Below are 18,164 nucleotides of genomic sequence, written 5' to 3'. Positions count from 1 at the left end.
CACATTAATTTATCCTGCACAGTAAATGACGTCAGGAGGAAAAGAACAAGAACACCAGCATTGCGCATTTTGGTCACGCTGTCTCCAAGAAAAAAAACTTCATAAAAAGCTATCAAAAAGTCAAACAAAGTGGTACCAATAGAAACTACAAGAAGTTCCACAAAAAATAAGCCCTAACACAGCTATTATCAAAAATTTAAAAAAAACGTATGACTGTCAGAAGATGATAGCAGAAAATAATTGTATTTTTCCCTACCAAAGATACTTTTTTTTAAAAGTAGTACAGCTAAAGTAAAACTACATAAATTTGGTATTATCGTATTCGTAGTGTCCCACAGAATAAAGTTAAGTCAAATTTTGCCACAATGTGAACCCACCCCCCTAGAGATAGCAGAATAGTTTTTTCCCATTTTACTCTTCAACTTTTTCCAAATTTTTAAAACTTTTTCAGTAAATGATGTGGTTTATTAAATGGCACCATTGAAAATTGCAACTGGCTGCACAAAAAAACAAGCCCATATGTAGCTATGTATACGGAAAAATAAAAAAGTTATGATTTTTCTGGAAAGTTAGGAGGAAAAACCCCAAAATGAGTGCAAAAAGCGGGCGTGTCCTGAAAGGGTTAAAGGGGTTGTCCCGCGACAGCAAGTGGGGTTATGCACTTCTGTATGGCCATATTAATGCACTTTGTAATATACATCGTGCATTAAATATTGGCCATACAGAAGTTATACACTTACCCCCTCCGACGCTGGCGTCCTCGTCTCCATAGCGACGATGAAGCCTCTTCTCTGGTCGCACGAACAGTCGCGCTTGTGCACTGAAGGATTCCTCTTCTGTCTCCCTCCGGGCTCACGAGCTGCTTCCTGGCTCCTCCCTCTTCTCAGTGTCATCGTAGCTCCGCCTCCGTCACGTGGTGCCGATCAGCCAATGAAGTGGCTGTAATCAGCAGTGGAACGCAAGACTGGAGAAGAAAATCCACGGTGCACCATGGGAGAAGACCCGCGGTGCACCGTGGGAGAAGACCAGCGGCGCCATCTTTGAAAGAAGAAAAGAAGAATCTTCAAAGCTGCAGGACGGGGATGCAGGTAAGCAAATTTTTTTTTTTAAATAACAAATGGATTCTTTTTAACTGTGCACAATGTGGGGGTCTGTTGAAAAAAAAAATTTTTGATTTCGGCGCGGGACAACCCCTTTATTCAAGCCAAACTGCATTGCAGTAATACTGTGCCCAATCTATTTTTAATGTTCACTGAAACACAGAATAAAACAGATGGCATTAAAAAAGATAATGCTATTAATAATGTGGTTCTAAAGAACGAACCTAAAGGGAAGCAGTCACCTCCTATATGCACCCCACTGTTTCCAAGGTAGTGTTTGCACCAGGACTGAATGAAGAGAAGAATACTGATAGGCAGAGCCTTGACTTCCAGGGGTGACAGTATGGGAATGGGGAGCCTGGTAAGTATAAAAATTACACCCTGACTCTTATTGGACCTATCCTATAAGAACCAGAACTTAGTTTATGGCGTTTATAGGAGGTGACAGATTCCCCCTTAAGTAGAGATGTGCTTTCATCACCTTTAAGGTACAGTCACATGTAGTGGAATCGGTGCAGATTTTGAAGCCGAAGTGCAACAGATTTAACACATTCAACTGAAGGGGTGAAGTCTGCTGCCTACCCGAGTCAAAATCCTCAGCATTGGAGTGGATTTGACGCAGAATTTAACATGGATTTTCTGGTGCTGAAAATCCACTATATGTGAATGTACCCTAAAAGGGTTTTTTCAGACTAAACTATTAATGAACTTTCCACTCCAATCCCTACTAGGCATAACGCTGTACACTGCATAGCAGCTCAATGCCAATCACTTGAGTAGGACAAAGCTGATCTCAGGCCACGTGACCGGTGAACGTGACATCACAAGCTTGAGAAGAGGCCGCAGCCTTTGCAATCAGCTGATGCCAAGCGGAGGACCCCTGCCAATCGACTATTTATGACCTATCCTGAGGAAAGGTCATCAATAGTTGAATCGCAGAAAACGCCTTTAAGACTGATTTATTTATTAACATAGAGGAACACAACACTTCTAGCTAATCAGATGAAACAATGTTACAGCTAACCGTACGGAGCCCGACCAAGTACCTCAGTGTGAAAGTTCTCTTTCCGACATCTGTTAAGATGACAGCCTGTTAAAAATACAATTTGCTTCTTAATTTGACTTTATGTAATCTCTTCAGGGTTGAATGCTCTCCAATTCTTATCAACAAAATGCAATGCTAGTTGACCTTTATAGTGGATAGACAACATCCCTTGCTAAGCCCCATACAACAATCAAAAGAAGTCCTTTGCCAGCTTATCAAATGCAGGAAATTGCTGCTATGAAGAGATAACCTCTACTAGAGTACACAATTGAAGAAAGGTGACATCTTACCCCTCCTTTCTAAAGCCATGCTTTCCCATGTCAGGCACGGCAATAGAGTCCGTCTCAAATCCCCGCTGTCCACATTATTAGATACTGCCTTACGTTTATTGAAGGTTAAAGAAATAAATTACGGTTACTGAATGGATATCAAAAAGATTTGGCCAGAAATGCTAACTATTTGCCTTTCATGTTACAGCCAAACAGATTAAAGATCCGCCCAACATGTTATTTTTTTAGTGTGAGCAATAGGGATGTTCACATTACATTAAACCACCTTTTCTTAAAGGGGTTGGCCGCTTTCTACCGCTTTTTACAGTTTTTATTTAGTTACTTAATAGGAAATCATATAATATTCTAATATACATGTATCTAAAATACTGTCATGGGGGAATGAGCAGATGCATTTAGACATGGTTCCGCTGTTCCTGCAGGTCCTGACCGTAACACCAGCAGCCTGTTACCTGAATCATGGGCAAGAACACTAAGAAACCTTCCTGCACTGACCCAGGTATGCCAACATCCACCTGAGAGAACATTCAGCACTACTGACTGATGCAGCCGCCGATGGTTCCTGCGGCTCTGATATGGCGGCCCTGATCACCACTACCGCTTTTCCTCCCCCCCTTCAGCCCCTGCTGATGTTTCACTCAGGGATGCTGGAGTAGTAGAGAACGGGCATCTCCCTCTCGGAAGCTCAGCAGTCTCTCCTGTCCCAGGTGCACAGCACAATGTTAATGGCACTTCTATGGCGGAGGAAATTAAGAACTATCCCCACAAATACAGACATGGAGGGCTATATCCAATGCAAGGGGTTCTTGTATAAAACAGAAATCCAGACACTAACTACAACTATCAAATCAGGTTTCAGACAGAGTCTCTAGCTTAAAATCTGATTTATCTTCCATTGTCCAATGACAAGCAGCACCATTTTATACCGCAATACCTGACAAATGAATGTGCTATTTGGTATGACTGAGAACTTAGAAAACCGCAAGCGGCGCAACAACATCAGTATTCGTGGCCTTCCTGAGACCACAATAACTATGGAACTTATCCCCACACTACATGGCATTTTCAACTTTCTTCTTCGGCCACCTGCTAATGCCGATCTCAATATCAATAGAGCTCATAGGGCATTGAGACCGAGGACCCCTGATGTAAACAGACCCCATGATATCATATGCCGAGAGCGTTATTATAGTATTAAAGAAGAGATTATGCAAGTGGCTCATACTACTAGCCCTACAGACTTTGATGGAGCCCAGTTACGCCTTATGGTGAATCATTCCAAAACTACACTGGCAAAACAGACAGCACTGTATCCCATCTTAGATGTACTTCAGGAGACATTTCATATACCTGAGGCTTCCCCTTTCAGCTACAAGTGTGTCATAACAGCAGATTTTTTTAAAATTTATGACTGGCGTGCATGCGCAGTAGATGATGTAGGGTCCTGGAAGTACCATATCACCGCGGGACATTGTGGAGGATGGGGGTGAGTATTTTCACCTCCCCTCCTGGATCCAATCCAGGAGGGAAGATGAAACTTTAACATTATTTAACTTTTTTTTACTTTTCCGTCATCTGTGTTAACCATTCAATAGCGGTGATCACCAGCCTGGTCACCGTGGTCCCTGGTGAGATCTCCTGCTTCCAGGCTACCTCCGGGTGCCGACAGCATGGAGCTGTAACGTCCTCAGCCCTTGGGGCTTTAATCCTCAGGGGAAGCATGTCTTTATGTCTCTGAGGATTAAAGCCCACTTAGCTAGGACGTAAAAAGGCAATCAGGGCCGTCCGTAAGGGGTTATTATGATTTGTCACTGCTTGAAACTTTAGCTAAAAGGGCATAGACTAACATTTTCTGGATTGTATAACATTTTTTATCAGTCAGGAAAACATGGCTGACATTGGTATAATGTAGATTCTCTAGCTAGTGATAATATAAAACAATGACAATAGATTTGAAAAGCAAGAATCCGCTTTATGACTGCCAGGCTGATTCCAGATCATGGACAAACACATACGCCAGGCCCAGATGGTCTACCCTCCGGCACACTGCACAAAACTGTAGTCAGATGTAAAGATTGTGTTTCCTTCACTTGATGCTATTCTATCATCGTCATTCAGAAGAGAGACAACCTCCTGGTGGTTCTAAACACGTGTATGCCCAGTAACCAAAAGACCAGGCAATTTGCTAATGATTTTTCAACTGGTATGAACTTGAACTACTGCAACAGACAAATGACTACATTATGGTAATGATACTGACGTCTTTACATGCAGCTGAAAGAGATGAAAGAAGCCCATGAAGACGCAGTAATGGCTGGTGCTACAAGCATTAGAAGAACATCAGGATATGTACACACTATTGCTGCTGCACAGAAAGCGGAGGAGACTTACACATGTGTTCATTCATATTGGATTTTGATAACGCATTGCTCCTTATGCAAAGCAGAGCAATATTTAATTAAAAAGGTTCCATAGGATAGGTGATAAAAGTTTTGTTAGTGGGGGTCTTACTGCTGACACCCCCATTAATCCAGAGAAGGGGGCTCACCATGTCCCCTTCACCGTGGGATCACTGCTGCATTAAGAAGGAGATTGAGTGGATCGGCACTCATGCAATCACGGGGCTGCTCCATTCATTTTCAATGGTACTACCGGAGATAGCTGAGCGCTTGAACATGGGCTTTATCCGTCAGCCCAATTGCAATAAATGAAGAGGTGCCATGCATATGCGTGCGATTGTCGCTTCATTCAATTTGACGTCACTACCAGTGGGTGCAGCAAGTCGAAGTGACGAGAACAATGGCACACAGGACCCCCGTTCTCGGGATCGGTGGAGGTTTCAACCTGACAACCAATCAGGCTTTTTTCACCTATCCTATGGATTGGTGATAAGAGTTAATTCTGGTACAACGCCTTTAACATGGCAGAGAACTCCCAGATTGCTAAAGTAACTGTACAACTGTTCATAGCACATAGTCCTCTTTTTTGATACGTAGCACTAATCCATGTAATCAATGCGGGATAGCAGGGGAAGCTGAATACAGTATGTACATCACAATCAGCTTTCTTCCATGGACAGAGCCATGTAGCAATTCATAGCTGCACAGAACTTTCTCTGTAGGATCAATGCAGGGCAAAAAGAGAAGCTGAATGTAAGGCGCACATCGTTAGAGCCTACACAGGTACATAATGTAAGGTCAAGTGTAAAAATCCTCCAGGGCGCTATTAGATGTGCAGCAGTGGCTGCTGTAAGCACACTCATTTAGCACTAATTGTTGGGCTGCACTTCCAAGTTCAGACCGGCAATTATGAAGAAAATGTGAGCATTAGGACTTGTGCAATAGCGCCTTAAGGAAATTAGTGCTTTACGAGGCATATAGACCTCTCTTTAGCTGCCAAAGCGGTCTGGCAACAGCTACAGACAGGGGTAAAGCAGGGGAAAACAGATAATGTATATGGAGTGCTGTCCATTATGGTCTATGGCTTACATGTTTTTGCAGTCCTCTATGAGAGCAACATAAGATAGTGTCAGACACACTAATTACAGTAATATGTCTGCTGTATGTATCTATGCAGAAGTTTGGGAGGAACTTGCATTTTATTGTAGTGTGTCTTACGAAAAGAATGCGTATATTATTTCAGATACGTAATTTAAAAATGTGCATTAGAATAGCAATGTTTTATATATATATATATATTTTACATTCATATTTTAGACCACTATATATATATATATATATATATATATATATATATATATATATATATACACATACACATATACATATACACACACACACAAATAAATAAATGAAAATATATACACGCATTATAGTAGCAGTCACATGGAGGTCTATTGATGAGCTGCATGCTAGTCTCACCTAGCCTCCAGTCAAAGATTAGCAGCCATCTCGCAGTGACAGGAAGACAGCTGTCAATCAGTGGCTGGAGGGCAGGGTGCATCAGGCTAGCTGCAGCTCCAGATCCACTTCCTGTAGGACTGCTGCTAATAAAATGCAAGTTTCTCCCAAACTGCTGCACAGATACATACAGCAGACGTATTGCTGTAGTCAACGTGACTGTCCAAATCTCTTACTGTCCTCAAAGAGGACAGCAAAAACATGGTGCCATATTCCCTTAAAGTAATAAGAGTTCAGTAGATGGGTGCAAAGTATCCATGTACAAATATTGCAGGAGAGGCGGATTCGGTCCACCCCTGTGACTCCGAGGACCCTTCCGAGTTAAACCTCAATGTATGTTTATTTCAAAGCATTGTATTGATCCAGAATAAAACATACACTGGAACGTACCTGTCCCAGGTTCAGGCTGCTCATAGGTTGTTCAGCATTAACCTGGTGACTGCTTTCTTTTACGAAAAAGATTATCCAACTTTTTAAAAGAAAAAACGGAATCACCTGGCATTTTTATAAAAAAAGAAAATAAATAAAAACAATCATCTCTTATGCCTCCTGGAAATCCAGCGCTTGCTCACTCCCAGGTCATTGTTTACAAGTGGGCACCATGTGATGTCTGCAGCCAATCAGAGGGCACAGCAGTCATGTGTAGTTCTACTTGCATCACCTCTCAGGAGCCATGATGTTAGGAGTACAATACATGGCTACTGAATGGCTGCAGCAGTCACCAGCAGTAGGAAACGTTACTGTTACCTGCATTTAAAGGGAATCTCCAGGTTTTAAAAACTGGTGATCTGTCCACAACATAGGTCATCAATCACTGATTGGCAGGAATCTACCATCCATGACCCAGCCGATCAGCTGCTCGCTGGGCCAGCTGCCACCCTGTGTGGAGCAGGAAGCAGATAGCTCCGTAAATTGTGCAGTGGCTTGGCGTGGTATTGCATGCACAGCTCCCATTGAAGCAATGTGCTTCCCAGGCACCTGTGCACCTCACCCCCAGAGATTCAGCTGCTGATATACTCACTGAGCTGCAAAGGACCTCTGGGTTGTGTACATTATGGCAGTGGAAGTATGGGATTTTAACAGCATCTTTTTAATGGTCAATATGCAATGGTCACTGCATTAGCTTAACTGATTGTCTGTCCGAGACCCACATGTGCAACACACATTTTTCTAGTTTGTGTTTTTTTTGGTGCTTTTTTGGGTGGGTCAATGGCAACATGGTATGCCAATTTGTTTCTAATATTTCTTTTCTCTTATACGCTTGTCTAAAGGACTTGAAAGACATTAGAAAATGCATGTAGCAAACGTAATGAATACAATAAAAGCACCAAAAACATCTTCAAAATAGGAGAAAAAAAAAGCAAACAAATAAAAAGTGTGTTAACATCTTAACCCTTTGCAATCCAATTTTGGATTCAGGGTTTCCTAGGGGGCTTTCTCTTTCTGCCATTGTACAATGGCACCATCTGCTGGCTAGAGCCAGTACTACGGTATGTGACATGCCGGAAAGGCTCCTGACAACAGAGCGGCCAGTATTCAACAGTAAGAATACCCTGCCGGATGTCTTCCGATATCTGAGCTGTATAGGCTTCAATCAGAATGTCTTTAGACGTCAGACAGTGGATTGGAAAGGGTTAAAAAGAAACCCTTCAATAGAAAGGTATGGTCAAGCGAGTATGTGTATGATTATGTATAGTGCACCTGTAGTGCCACACAACTATTGTTAGTAGTGTAAATCTTGTATTATCTACAGTACAATAGCCCAGACAGCTCATCATTATGACCCGTCTACTCATAATGGGGTGAAACTCCACTTTTTATATTAAGTTTTATTTTCATTTCAATGTTTTTCATAGAAACAATTTAAAGGGTGTCATCTTCAGAGTACAGATTTCCTCCAAGGTTAGTGTTGAGAAAATGGCTGTGGAATGCATCTTCAGAGAAAGCAATGTTACAATTATTTTTACATACCTGATTTATCCCCGTTGAAGAAACCTTAAATGATTGCAATTTCTGCTTTAGCAGCTCCGGATCACTGTGCCTAAAAGGACAACCTAATAGAACAATGCAATTAAAAAAAATAAAGTTTGTTTATCCAAAGATGAGAACTATAAACATTGTTGATGCTTCCTAAACCGACTAAATTACTACTAATTGCCTAGAAACCCCATAATGATAGAAAGTTCATTCTTCATGCTTGCGACTTGTACATCGTTATTCTTTCCACAATAAGTCTTGCGTGTTTATTAGAGCACTGCAGATTAAAGCGTTCCAGGGAACATTATGGAAGTAGTAAGACAACATTCACTCCCTGTAAACTGGATTGATTAAAGAGACTGTCAGATAAAGAAAATGTAATGGCTGGATACATGATAAAATAATAAAAGCAGCAGTACTTCTCTCCTCCTTGTGGGAAACAGTGGAGATGCCGCTGTCAGGTGACAGCTACAGCCCACCAGAGGCCGCGGGGTCACAGTTCCATACTCCTGGCATCATGGCGCCTAGGAGAACGAGCAGTGATGCTGAGGTGGTCACCTGACATCCGGTCTTCACCATAGCAGCTCCACTGTTTCCCGGGAAAGAAGAGAGGCAGATACAATATTTTCAACATTCAAGGGGCTTTCCTGGCCATTGTAACTTGAAGCCCATCCATTATACAATGTCACAGTCAGCCCAGATCTGAGGCATGTGAACTCTGCAGGAAAATGCAGCCAATCAGCATGAACACTTCACTGGTAAACCCCTGTATTACTGAAGTGCATGCACTGATTAGCTGTCTGGTAATGCCTCCCAACAGTACAGTAGAAAGTGATTTCCAGCTTCTAGCAGTCCATTCTTATGCAGGGACTTGCTATATCCGTATTAGCTATGTGCCTAATTTACTTTAATCTTCACTTTTGGTTGATATTTGGGGGGCTTCAGAACCAATTATATCAGTTTTCCATAGAGTTATAGTTTCAATATACATTATTAATTAGTTCTGGGGTGATTATTGTATGTTGGGGGACCTCCGTATAAGAAATAGTAGCCATGGTAGACTGTGCTTTGAGCTTCACTATAAATAATTACTAGCGCTTGCCATACATAAGATACCGGTCTCTCCCCATCTTGCCATACACATGCATGCTCGAGCAGCATGGATGTGATTCTCAATAGGGAGAGAGTAGACCACCACTGAAACAGCTATAGCAGATGGCTTATCTCCATGAGAACAAAAGGATTGAGCACAGTGGCGTAGCTATAGGGGTCACAGTTGTGACCAGGCCCCCGAGTCAGGAAGAGCATGGTGTTCTATAATTATAGACCAAAAAACACAATATGAAAAAAACCTACCATTGTGGGGATCCTGAGATCATAAGGGTACCTAACCACAATACAAATCATGTCCTATGAGGAACAGATAAAGGATCTGGGAATGTTTAGCTTGCAAAAAAGAAGGCTGAGAGGAGACTTAATAGCGGTCTACAAATATCTGAGGGGCTGTCACAGTGCAGAGGGATCAGCCCTATTCTCATTTACACAAGGAAAGACTAGAAGCAATGGGATGAAACTGAAAGGGAGGAGACACAGATTAGATATTAGACAGTGAGGGTGATCAATGAGTGGAACAGGTTACCACGGGAGGTGGTGAGTCCCCCTTCAATGGAAGTGTTCAAACAGAGGCTGGACAAATATCTGTCTGGGATGATTTAGTGAATCCTGCACTGGAGGTCCCTTCCAACTCTACCATTCTATGATTCTATGAATACAGCAGCCGTATGCATTAGGGAAATGTCAAATAGCTTGTTAGTCAGCTAGGAAATTGAAAATGACTGCTACTGGCTACACAAAGAGTCACCCTGTCCCCCAGAAAAAATGCAATAAAAAGCGTTGAAAACGTCGTATGTATTCCGAATTAGCACTAACGTAAACTACAGGACATCCCGCAAAAAACGAGCCCTTGCTCAATTACGTCGACGGAAAAATTAAAAAGTTATTGCGCGCAGAAGATGCAGCAGAAAATGAAAAAAAATTAATGTCTTTGAAAAAAAATACAAGTGCTACAGCAAGAAAAAACTATACAAGTTTGGTATCGTAGTAATTGTACTGACCTATAGAATAAAGTTATCATGCCATTTTTGTTGCAGTTTGTGCGCCATAGAAGCAAGACGCACTGAAAGATGGAGGAATGTCTTTTTTTGTTCATTTTACTCCATTTAGAATTTTGTAAAAGTTTTTCAGTACATTACATGGTACTTTAAATAGCACCATTGAAAAATACAACTCGTCCCGCAAAAAACAAGCCCTCATACAGCGACGTCAATGAATAAATAAAGGAGGTATGATTTTTTAAATGGGGGGAGGAAAAAAAGAAATGGGGAAAAAAGAAAAAAAAGGGGACGTGTCATTAAGGGGTTACATAATGTACTAACTTACTCCTTTGAGTCATTACGATGCAGGGATACCACATGTGCAATTTTGTTTTTTATTTTTTACAAAGTAAAGGGAGACAAGCGTTTTTACTTTTATAATAATTTTTTTACTTTTTTATTTTTGTCCCTTAGGTGACTTCCACAGAGACCCATCAGGACCCCCTGATCACATTCCGAGGGTCCGATGGTGACAGCCCTTTACATGCTTCAGTCGCATAGACCACAGCATTTAAAGGGTTACCACAGCAGAGATCAGAGGTTTTCTCCATTCTCTGCTGTGTAAGAGCTGGTGCCTGGCTATCCTCTGACAGCCAAGCACCAGCTCTTCCTGCCACAGAGACCATGGGCTGGCTTCTGACAAGCCGATGGTCTCTATGGCAACCTGTAAACAAAGCAGTGCAAGACTTTGAAAATAGAAGCGAGAGATTGCCGGCAGATCGGTAATATTTTCCTGCTTCTGTTTTTCAAAGTCCTGCACTGCTCTGTGTGGGTTTTTGTGCAGACAGAGCACACTGCCACAGCTTATGGCAGTGTGCTCTGCAGCTCCCATAGTGAAACAAAGCCGGAAATCTTCCGCACTATATCGCTATGGGCAGTGGAGCTCGTTCCGAAAAATTTCCGGGCATGCCACTCAAGGGGTCAGAATAAAATGACGGACAGCTGAACGGCGACCAAATGGACGCCATTAAAGTAAATGGTGTCCGTTCGGCAAGAGGATTCCCCTGTCCTGTTCCTATAACGAAGCAAGAAAACTGGACACCCGAACACATGTGTGAACATAGCCTAACTGCTGAGGCCAGCCCTTTCTAGGCTATTGTTTAACCCCTTAACGCCACAGGACATACAATTACATCCTGCAGGTTGCGGATCAGTCACGCTCCAAACAATGCAGGTGATGGCTGTTTCTTGTTCCCTCTGGGGACTAAAAAAAGTAAAAATAAGTTTAAAAAAGTTAAAAAGAATGTTACGCCTCTCTTCTATTTAAGAGTTATCAGTTGAGCACTCGGCCCACTATAGCCCTGGTTGTTAATCCCTAAGGACGCCGCAAGGCGAAACATGCCAGAGTGGCTGTAGATTAGATTTTAATAGGGTTTTGGTGGTGCTGACTTATTAATCTCTACATTGGCTTTTGGAAGTTGGCCATCCAGGCCTATGTTTTAGTGTGTATATGCACAATTACACACAGGATACTAATTGATGACTGCTGGTCACATTTCATTTGCTACCACCGTTTGCCCCTCTATTTTAAATATTATTCAATGTTATCTTTGTCTTTTTGAATAATAAAATATTTAGATTATATTTTAGGGGATATTAGTAGAGATGAGCGAGCACGCTCGTTTAAGGCTGATGCTCGGTCAAGCATCGCTCTTGTCGAGTAACTGATTACTCGACCGAGCACCATTGGGAAGGGGGGGGCGCGGTGGGTCTCTCTCTTTCCCCCGCCGCTCCCCCCGCATGGTGCTCGGTCAAGTAATCAGTTACCCAACAAGACCGATGCTCGATTGAGCATCAGCCTTAAAGGAGCGTGCTCGCTCATCTCTAGATATTACCTATGGGTATTTTTGCCTTTGGCAATTACAATTAGGTTTAAAAAAGTTTTACTAATTGTTAAAAAAAATAAAAGTTAATAAAAGTTTTAAAAAAAACACCTTTTGTCATATTTATAATAAAAGAATCTAAAAAAAATAAAACAAAAAACATATTTGGATTTGCTGCATCCATAAAAGTCTGATCTATCTAAGTAATTCATTATTTACCCCGCAAAATGGTAAAAAAATCAATAGAAACTACAGGATGTCCGCAAAAAAAAAGCCCTTACACAACTATGCTGACGGAAAAATAAAAAAGTTATGCCTGTTAGAAGATGGCGGCAGAAAATAATTTTAAAAAATTAAATATCTTTGCAAAAAAATAAAAGCAGTACAGCAAAAAAAAAAAAATACAAAATTGGTTTTGTAGTAATCGTACTGACCCATAGAATAAAGTTACCATGCCATTTTTGTTGCAGTGTGTACACGTAGAAACAAGATGCACCGAAAGATTGCGGAATTTCATTTATTTTACATTTCCCTCCACTTAAAGTTCTTTTTAAGTTTGTCTGTACATTACATACTACACTAAATAGCACCACTGAAAAATACAACTCGTCCCACAAAAAGACAAGCCCTCCAATATCTACGTCGATGGATAAATAAGAAAGTTATGATTTATTTTAAAAGGGGGAGTAAAAACAGAAAATGCCATGTGTGATTTTCATGCCATGTGTGACAACTGTGGTAGGGAATTGAAGAATTCCTCTGCTGCATCTGTCACAGATGTGGCAGAGGTAACAGCAGGGAATTCTTTTTACTAGCGGGGATGAAGGACACATCTGCCGCATGTGGCAGATGTGTTCTTCATCCCCGTGGGGGACACGACAGCGGTGGAGGGTAAGTTTTTTTTTTTGTTTTTTTTATACTAGAATGATTGTTTTTCAGGGAAGGGCTTACCATGATAGTCGCCTTGACTTGGTGGGTTTGATAAAATGATTTTCATGCAGCTGTACGGTGTATAATCTGTTCTCTTTCCCTCCTTTCCATAGTTATGGCGAATGGAATAAGAATAGGTTTTGTCAAACTGAAAATAAAGTGAGATTTGTTATAACATGAGACATTGCCATTTGGTGAAATACATTACAAATGAACATACTTCAAGATTACACAGCATAACTAGAGCCATCTGGAGGTTGAAATGGACAGATCTCTAAGGTATATTTATGTGGCAGAAATTTCTGTGACTGTCCCAATGGAGCCTGCAGAAAACCATGTGCATGCTATAGAACAACCCCATTCACTAACATGGAACACATTTTGTGCAACAGAAATTTCTGCAACAAATCTGCTGCATGTGTTTCCCCCAGCTGGTTTAGTTGAAAGAGCATAAAGATTACTCTCTTTACAATAGCAGGTAAATGGCATCAATGTATTGGTCAGATTATCAAACATACCTTTTTCTAATCTTCACCATTTACATCTATCTAACCTAGTAATACACTTTAGCATATCGACATTTTTTTTATATCAATAAACTTTTTTTTTCTTCTTTTCCTGCTAAGGGATTTGAACAAGCAATTTTTTGATCACATATATAATGAATGTACACTAGAGATGAGTGAGCCTACTCGGTGAGGCAGTTACTCGAGCGAGCATCAGTCTTCTCGAGTAACTACTTAGTGATCCGAGCAGGCTCGGGTGGCCTGCGGGGGGCGGGGGGGGGGGGGGGGGCGGAGCGGGAGGAAGAGTGAAAGAGATCACTCTCTCTCTCTTCCCCCCGCAGCCCACCCGAGCCTGCTCGGATAACTAAGCAGTTACTCGAGAAGAGAGATGCTTGCTCGAGTAACTGCCTTACCAAGTAGGCTCGCTCATCTCTAATGTACACTCTTTGCCAAAAAAAAACAAAATCAAGCACTTAGAAGAAGTTGTCGTTTTACTGTAAAACTCTGCATGCAGTTACATCTCAGGCAGATATGCAATTGATTGCAGTTGTGGTTTGATTAGATGAACGGTCTTGTCACCTGAGGCCCTAAAAGTAACTACATGCTTGGCCTATAAAAAGGCTCTCAGAGGCTACTTGTGTGAAGTGGAGCTCATTTCCCCTTGTTTAGAGCTTGTTGATCACTATACATGCATCTATGACACAATTGAAGAGATTCTGCCGAGTTAACGGAGGATGAGAGGGGGGGACATTATTGGAATTTGAAAAGCTGGATGGTCATATCGACAAATTGCCCGCCACCTGAGCTGTTCTGACCAAACTATGAGGAGGTGTTGGAACTAGTGGATGCGTGAGGACATGAACACTAGGCAACCAGGATTAGGACACCCTCGACAGGTCATTCGTATAGAAGATCTTCCACAAGCACAAGCAGCTCCAACTGTGTCGTCATTTGCCTCCAGAGACAGGTGGCACCATCGTTACAGGCTCCTGTGTGTATCAGAACGATTTTCAGGTGCTTGGTGAAGGACATTTGATCTTATGGTCCCCATTACATGTACTGTCTTCGACACCTACTCACTAGTGCCTCCATTTGCAGTCGTGTTGTGAACCACTAAACTGTAGTGCAACGGAGTAGAATCGGGTTATCTCCCAGCGACAAATCCAGGTTTAGCAGCCGCGTTCATGTCTGGAGTCCCAGAGATCAGCATCTCAGTCCTGTCTTTGCTGTGTAGTGGCACACTGTCCCCACTGCTAGTGTGATGGTCTATGAAGCCATCGCATACAACAATTGGTCACCCCTAGTAGTGGTACGAGGACATCTTACAGCCACATGTGTTGCCTCTTATGGTAGGGCTTCCAAGAGGCATATTCCAGTAGGATAATGCTTGGCCATACACAGCAAGAGTGTCACAGGGATGCCTACACAACACTGTCACACTTCCGTGGCCAGCCCGGTTGCCAGATTAATTGCCAATAGAACTTTTATGGGACCATCTAGAACGCCAAATTCAACAGCATACGGATTTGCTAAAGGCTCAGGTTTTAATGACAACTACTTAAATGTTACTGGCAGATAGACTATATTAAACATATGAATAAAGAACATTTTGCTATTCCAGATATTTTGTGAACCATCACTGCATGAGATCCCAAACCCTCCCCACATGTTTATATAGAAGATTGTGCTGAATCCACTGTTCATTATTGTCGATTGTGCGGAACTTGAATATGGGGTTAACCAGAGAGGAAATTATCCAGAAAATGCTGTGATATGTAAAGTGTTTCAAAGCCATGAGCACCATCTGTAAATTGATGGATACTGATCAAAAACTTTCATTCTGCATTATTTATTCCTAAATGGAAGGGTAATCATTTCCAACTGTTTACAGTGCAGAAAACAAACCGAGACTAGGACAGCTGCTTAAAAAAAAACTACTTTCAACAGTGGAAAAACAAAACCAATTCCGCTGTTTTCCCTCAGTCCGTCACAGCAATTCACCTTATTACTGAATTGTGATGGCGTATTTTGTTTATCCTTTCCCGGTTATCATCTCAGCAAGACATGAAATTGGTAATACCTTAATGCCATTTTAAATCACAAGCACACAACAGACTACCCCTCAAAAGCTGACAAAAAAGGCATTCTTTTTTTTCCTGTTCAATATACAAAATCTTAAAATTACCATAAGCCTTTGTATTTGCATGTTAAGTGAAGCTGGGAAAGAAACCTTTCAGTGTTTGTGATTTAAAGGAAATTAATCTTCATATTAAGTGAGAGGCTAACCGACTTGTGATCTTGCAAGTGAAGTTGTCACCCATAAAATATCGGGCTATGCCTTTGAGCAGTCAACCTTTACCACAGATCTTACTTGTTATTGCCATGAACTAGAATTATTCAGTAATCTAATGAGATGTGCTGTACAAATAATTATCCCCACAACAGAACAGCCGTACTCTACAGAAACAGATGGGATACTACCATACTTATGAATATATAATTTATAGCCAGCAAAGGCATTGAATAAACAGCAGGAGAATAAAGCCATCCATTCTAAGATGCTGGTGTAGTAGGAAAAACAGTCAGTCTTCGAGTTTTACACACTTCATCATGTAACACCCTTGCAAGCCACCATGAATCCATTTAAAGAGAAAAGGCAACTTAGAAATGTTTTTTTAATGTATATAAAAGAAAACGAAAACAGTTTATATAAGTGATCTGAAGAAACCTCCACTGAGTTGCAATGAGGATTGTGTGGGGGCAAAATAGTTTTAGAATTAATCTAACTAGGTTTAAAGGGTTTTTCTCAAGATTGAAAGTTAGACCCTATCCATAGGTTGGAGAATAACAACCGCCAGGACACCCACCGATACCAAGGACGTGAGTCCCATGGTCCCCCAGAATGAAGAGAGTGGGAGGCCAAGCATGGATGCACGGTCGCTCAGTTGGTTTCAAAGGGACTGAGTTTAGGCATTGGGCTATCTCTGGCTGTACCACTGAAAATAGAGTGAGCCACCACTTCATACCTTTGAAGATACATGGTAACCTAGGGCTGGGATGTGAATATGGCCAAAAACCAAAATCTCGATTTTTTCCAAGCATAAGGACAATGTTCGATTCTATCCTCGATTTTTTTTCTTGAGAAAAAAAAAAAAGCTTAAAGAATACCAAGACATTTTTTTTTTACATAAGGGAATTGGGTGATAAGAAATTGTCACCCTCACTTGTAAGGCTATACTGAGTCTATTTGTATCATTACTGATTTTTTTTTTAAACTATTGAGTACCGTATATACCGGCGTATAAGACGACTTTTGAACCCCGAAAAATGTGCTCTGCAGTCGGGGGTCGTCTTATGCGCCGGTAATACAAAAAAAAAAAAAGTGTAAAAAAAAAAATTTTATTACTCACCTCCCACGGCGTTCTGTCGCGCTCCGGCAGGCTGTCGCTCGCTCCTCGTCCCCGCCGCAGCATAGCTTTCTGAATGCGGGGCTTGAAATCCCCGCTTCCAGAAAGCTAATACACACGCCGGCAGCCATGACAGCATTGAATGGCTGTGATTGGCTGAAGGCGCACGTGTTAGCAATCACACCCATTCAATGATGTCATTGAATAGTGTGATTGGCTGAAGCCACGTGTGCTTTAGCCAATCACAGCCATTCAATGATGTCATTGAATAGTGTGATTGGCTGAAGCCACGTGTGCTTTAGCCAATCACAGCCATTCAATGATGTCATGGCTGCCGGCGTGTGTATTAGCTTTCTGGAAGCGGGGATTTCAAGCCCCGCATTCAGAAAGCTATGCTGCGGCGGGGACGAGGAGCGAGCAACAGCCTGCCGGAGCGAGCGACATCCTGCCGGAGCGCGACAGAACGCCGTGGGAGGTGAGTAATAATTTTTTTTTTTTTCTCCACTGTATACCGGCGTATAAGGTGACAGTTGGGGGGTCGTCTTATACGCCCCGTCGCCTTATACGCCGGTATATACGGTAACAGTCCTCATGATTGGATGCTACTCAATGTATTATTTTGCAGCTTACACTTGGCCCTCTGAATATGGCCTTACTGTTAGAGAAAGAACTTTTGGAATAGCACTGGGGCACTAAGTGCTTTTAACATTTTCTTTAGATATTTATCAACCATTGCTATAATTTTCGTACATAGTAAGGCTCAGTTCCCATTTGTGTTAAGGCCTCCCTCCCACAGGCATTTGCAGTAAATGCAGCGCTTTTTAACGCTGCGTTTACTGCAACTTCAGCAGTGCTGGCATGCGTTATGCCAGCGTTTTGGCTGCCTTTTCACCACAGCTGATAACACAGCCAAGGAAGCTGAAAAAAAAAATCAAATACTCACCTAGTAGGTGCTGTCTGCCATCCCTGTAGGCTTCCAGGCACTTGTCTGTGCCTGCAGAGCATCTCTTGCT

At 41.8% G+C, this 18,164-nt stretch overlaps 1 protein-coding gene across 2 annotated transcripts in view; it reads right to left on the bottom strand.

Annotated features, from left to right (window-relative positions):
- The window catches only part of PRIM2 (DNA primase subunit 2), a 110,478-nt gene that overhangs the window by 10,010 nt on the left and 82,304 nt on the right, over positions 1-18,164 (bottom strand). For both annotated transcript variants that reach the window (XM_066604150.1, XM_066604143.1), the window contains exons 11-12: positions 13,260-13,386; positions 8,327-8,409 (exon numbers count right to left, since the gene is read on the bottom strand). In XM_066604150.1, coding sequence (XP_066460247.1) covers positions 8,327-8,409; positions 13,260-13,386 — 210 coding nt within the window. The remainder of the gene's footprint in view (positions 1-8,326; positions 8,410-13,259; positions 13,387-18,164) is intronic.

Source organism: Eleutherodactylus coqui, chromosome 1 (assembly GCF_035609145.1).
Source record: "Eleutherodactylus coqui strain aEleCoq1 chromosome 1, aEleCoq1.hap1, whole genome shotgun sequence".
In the NCBI taxonomy this organism is placed as follows: Eukaryota; Metazoa; Chordata; class Amphibia; order Anura; family Eleutherodactylidae; genus Eleutherodactylus; species Eleutherodactylus coqui.
This window is presented reverse-complemented; position numbering and strand designations above follow the sequence as displayed.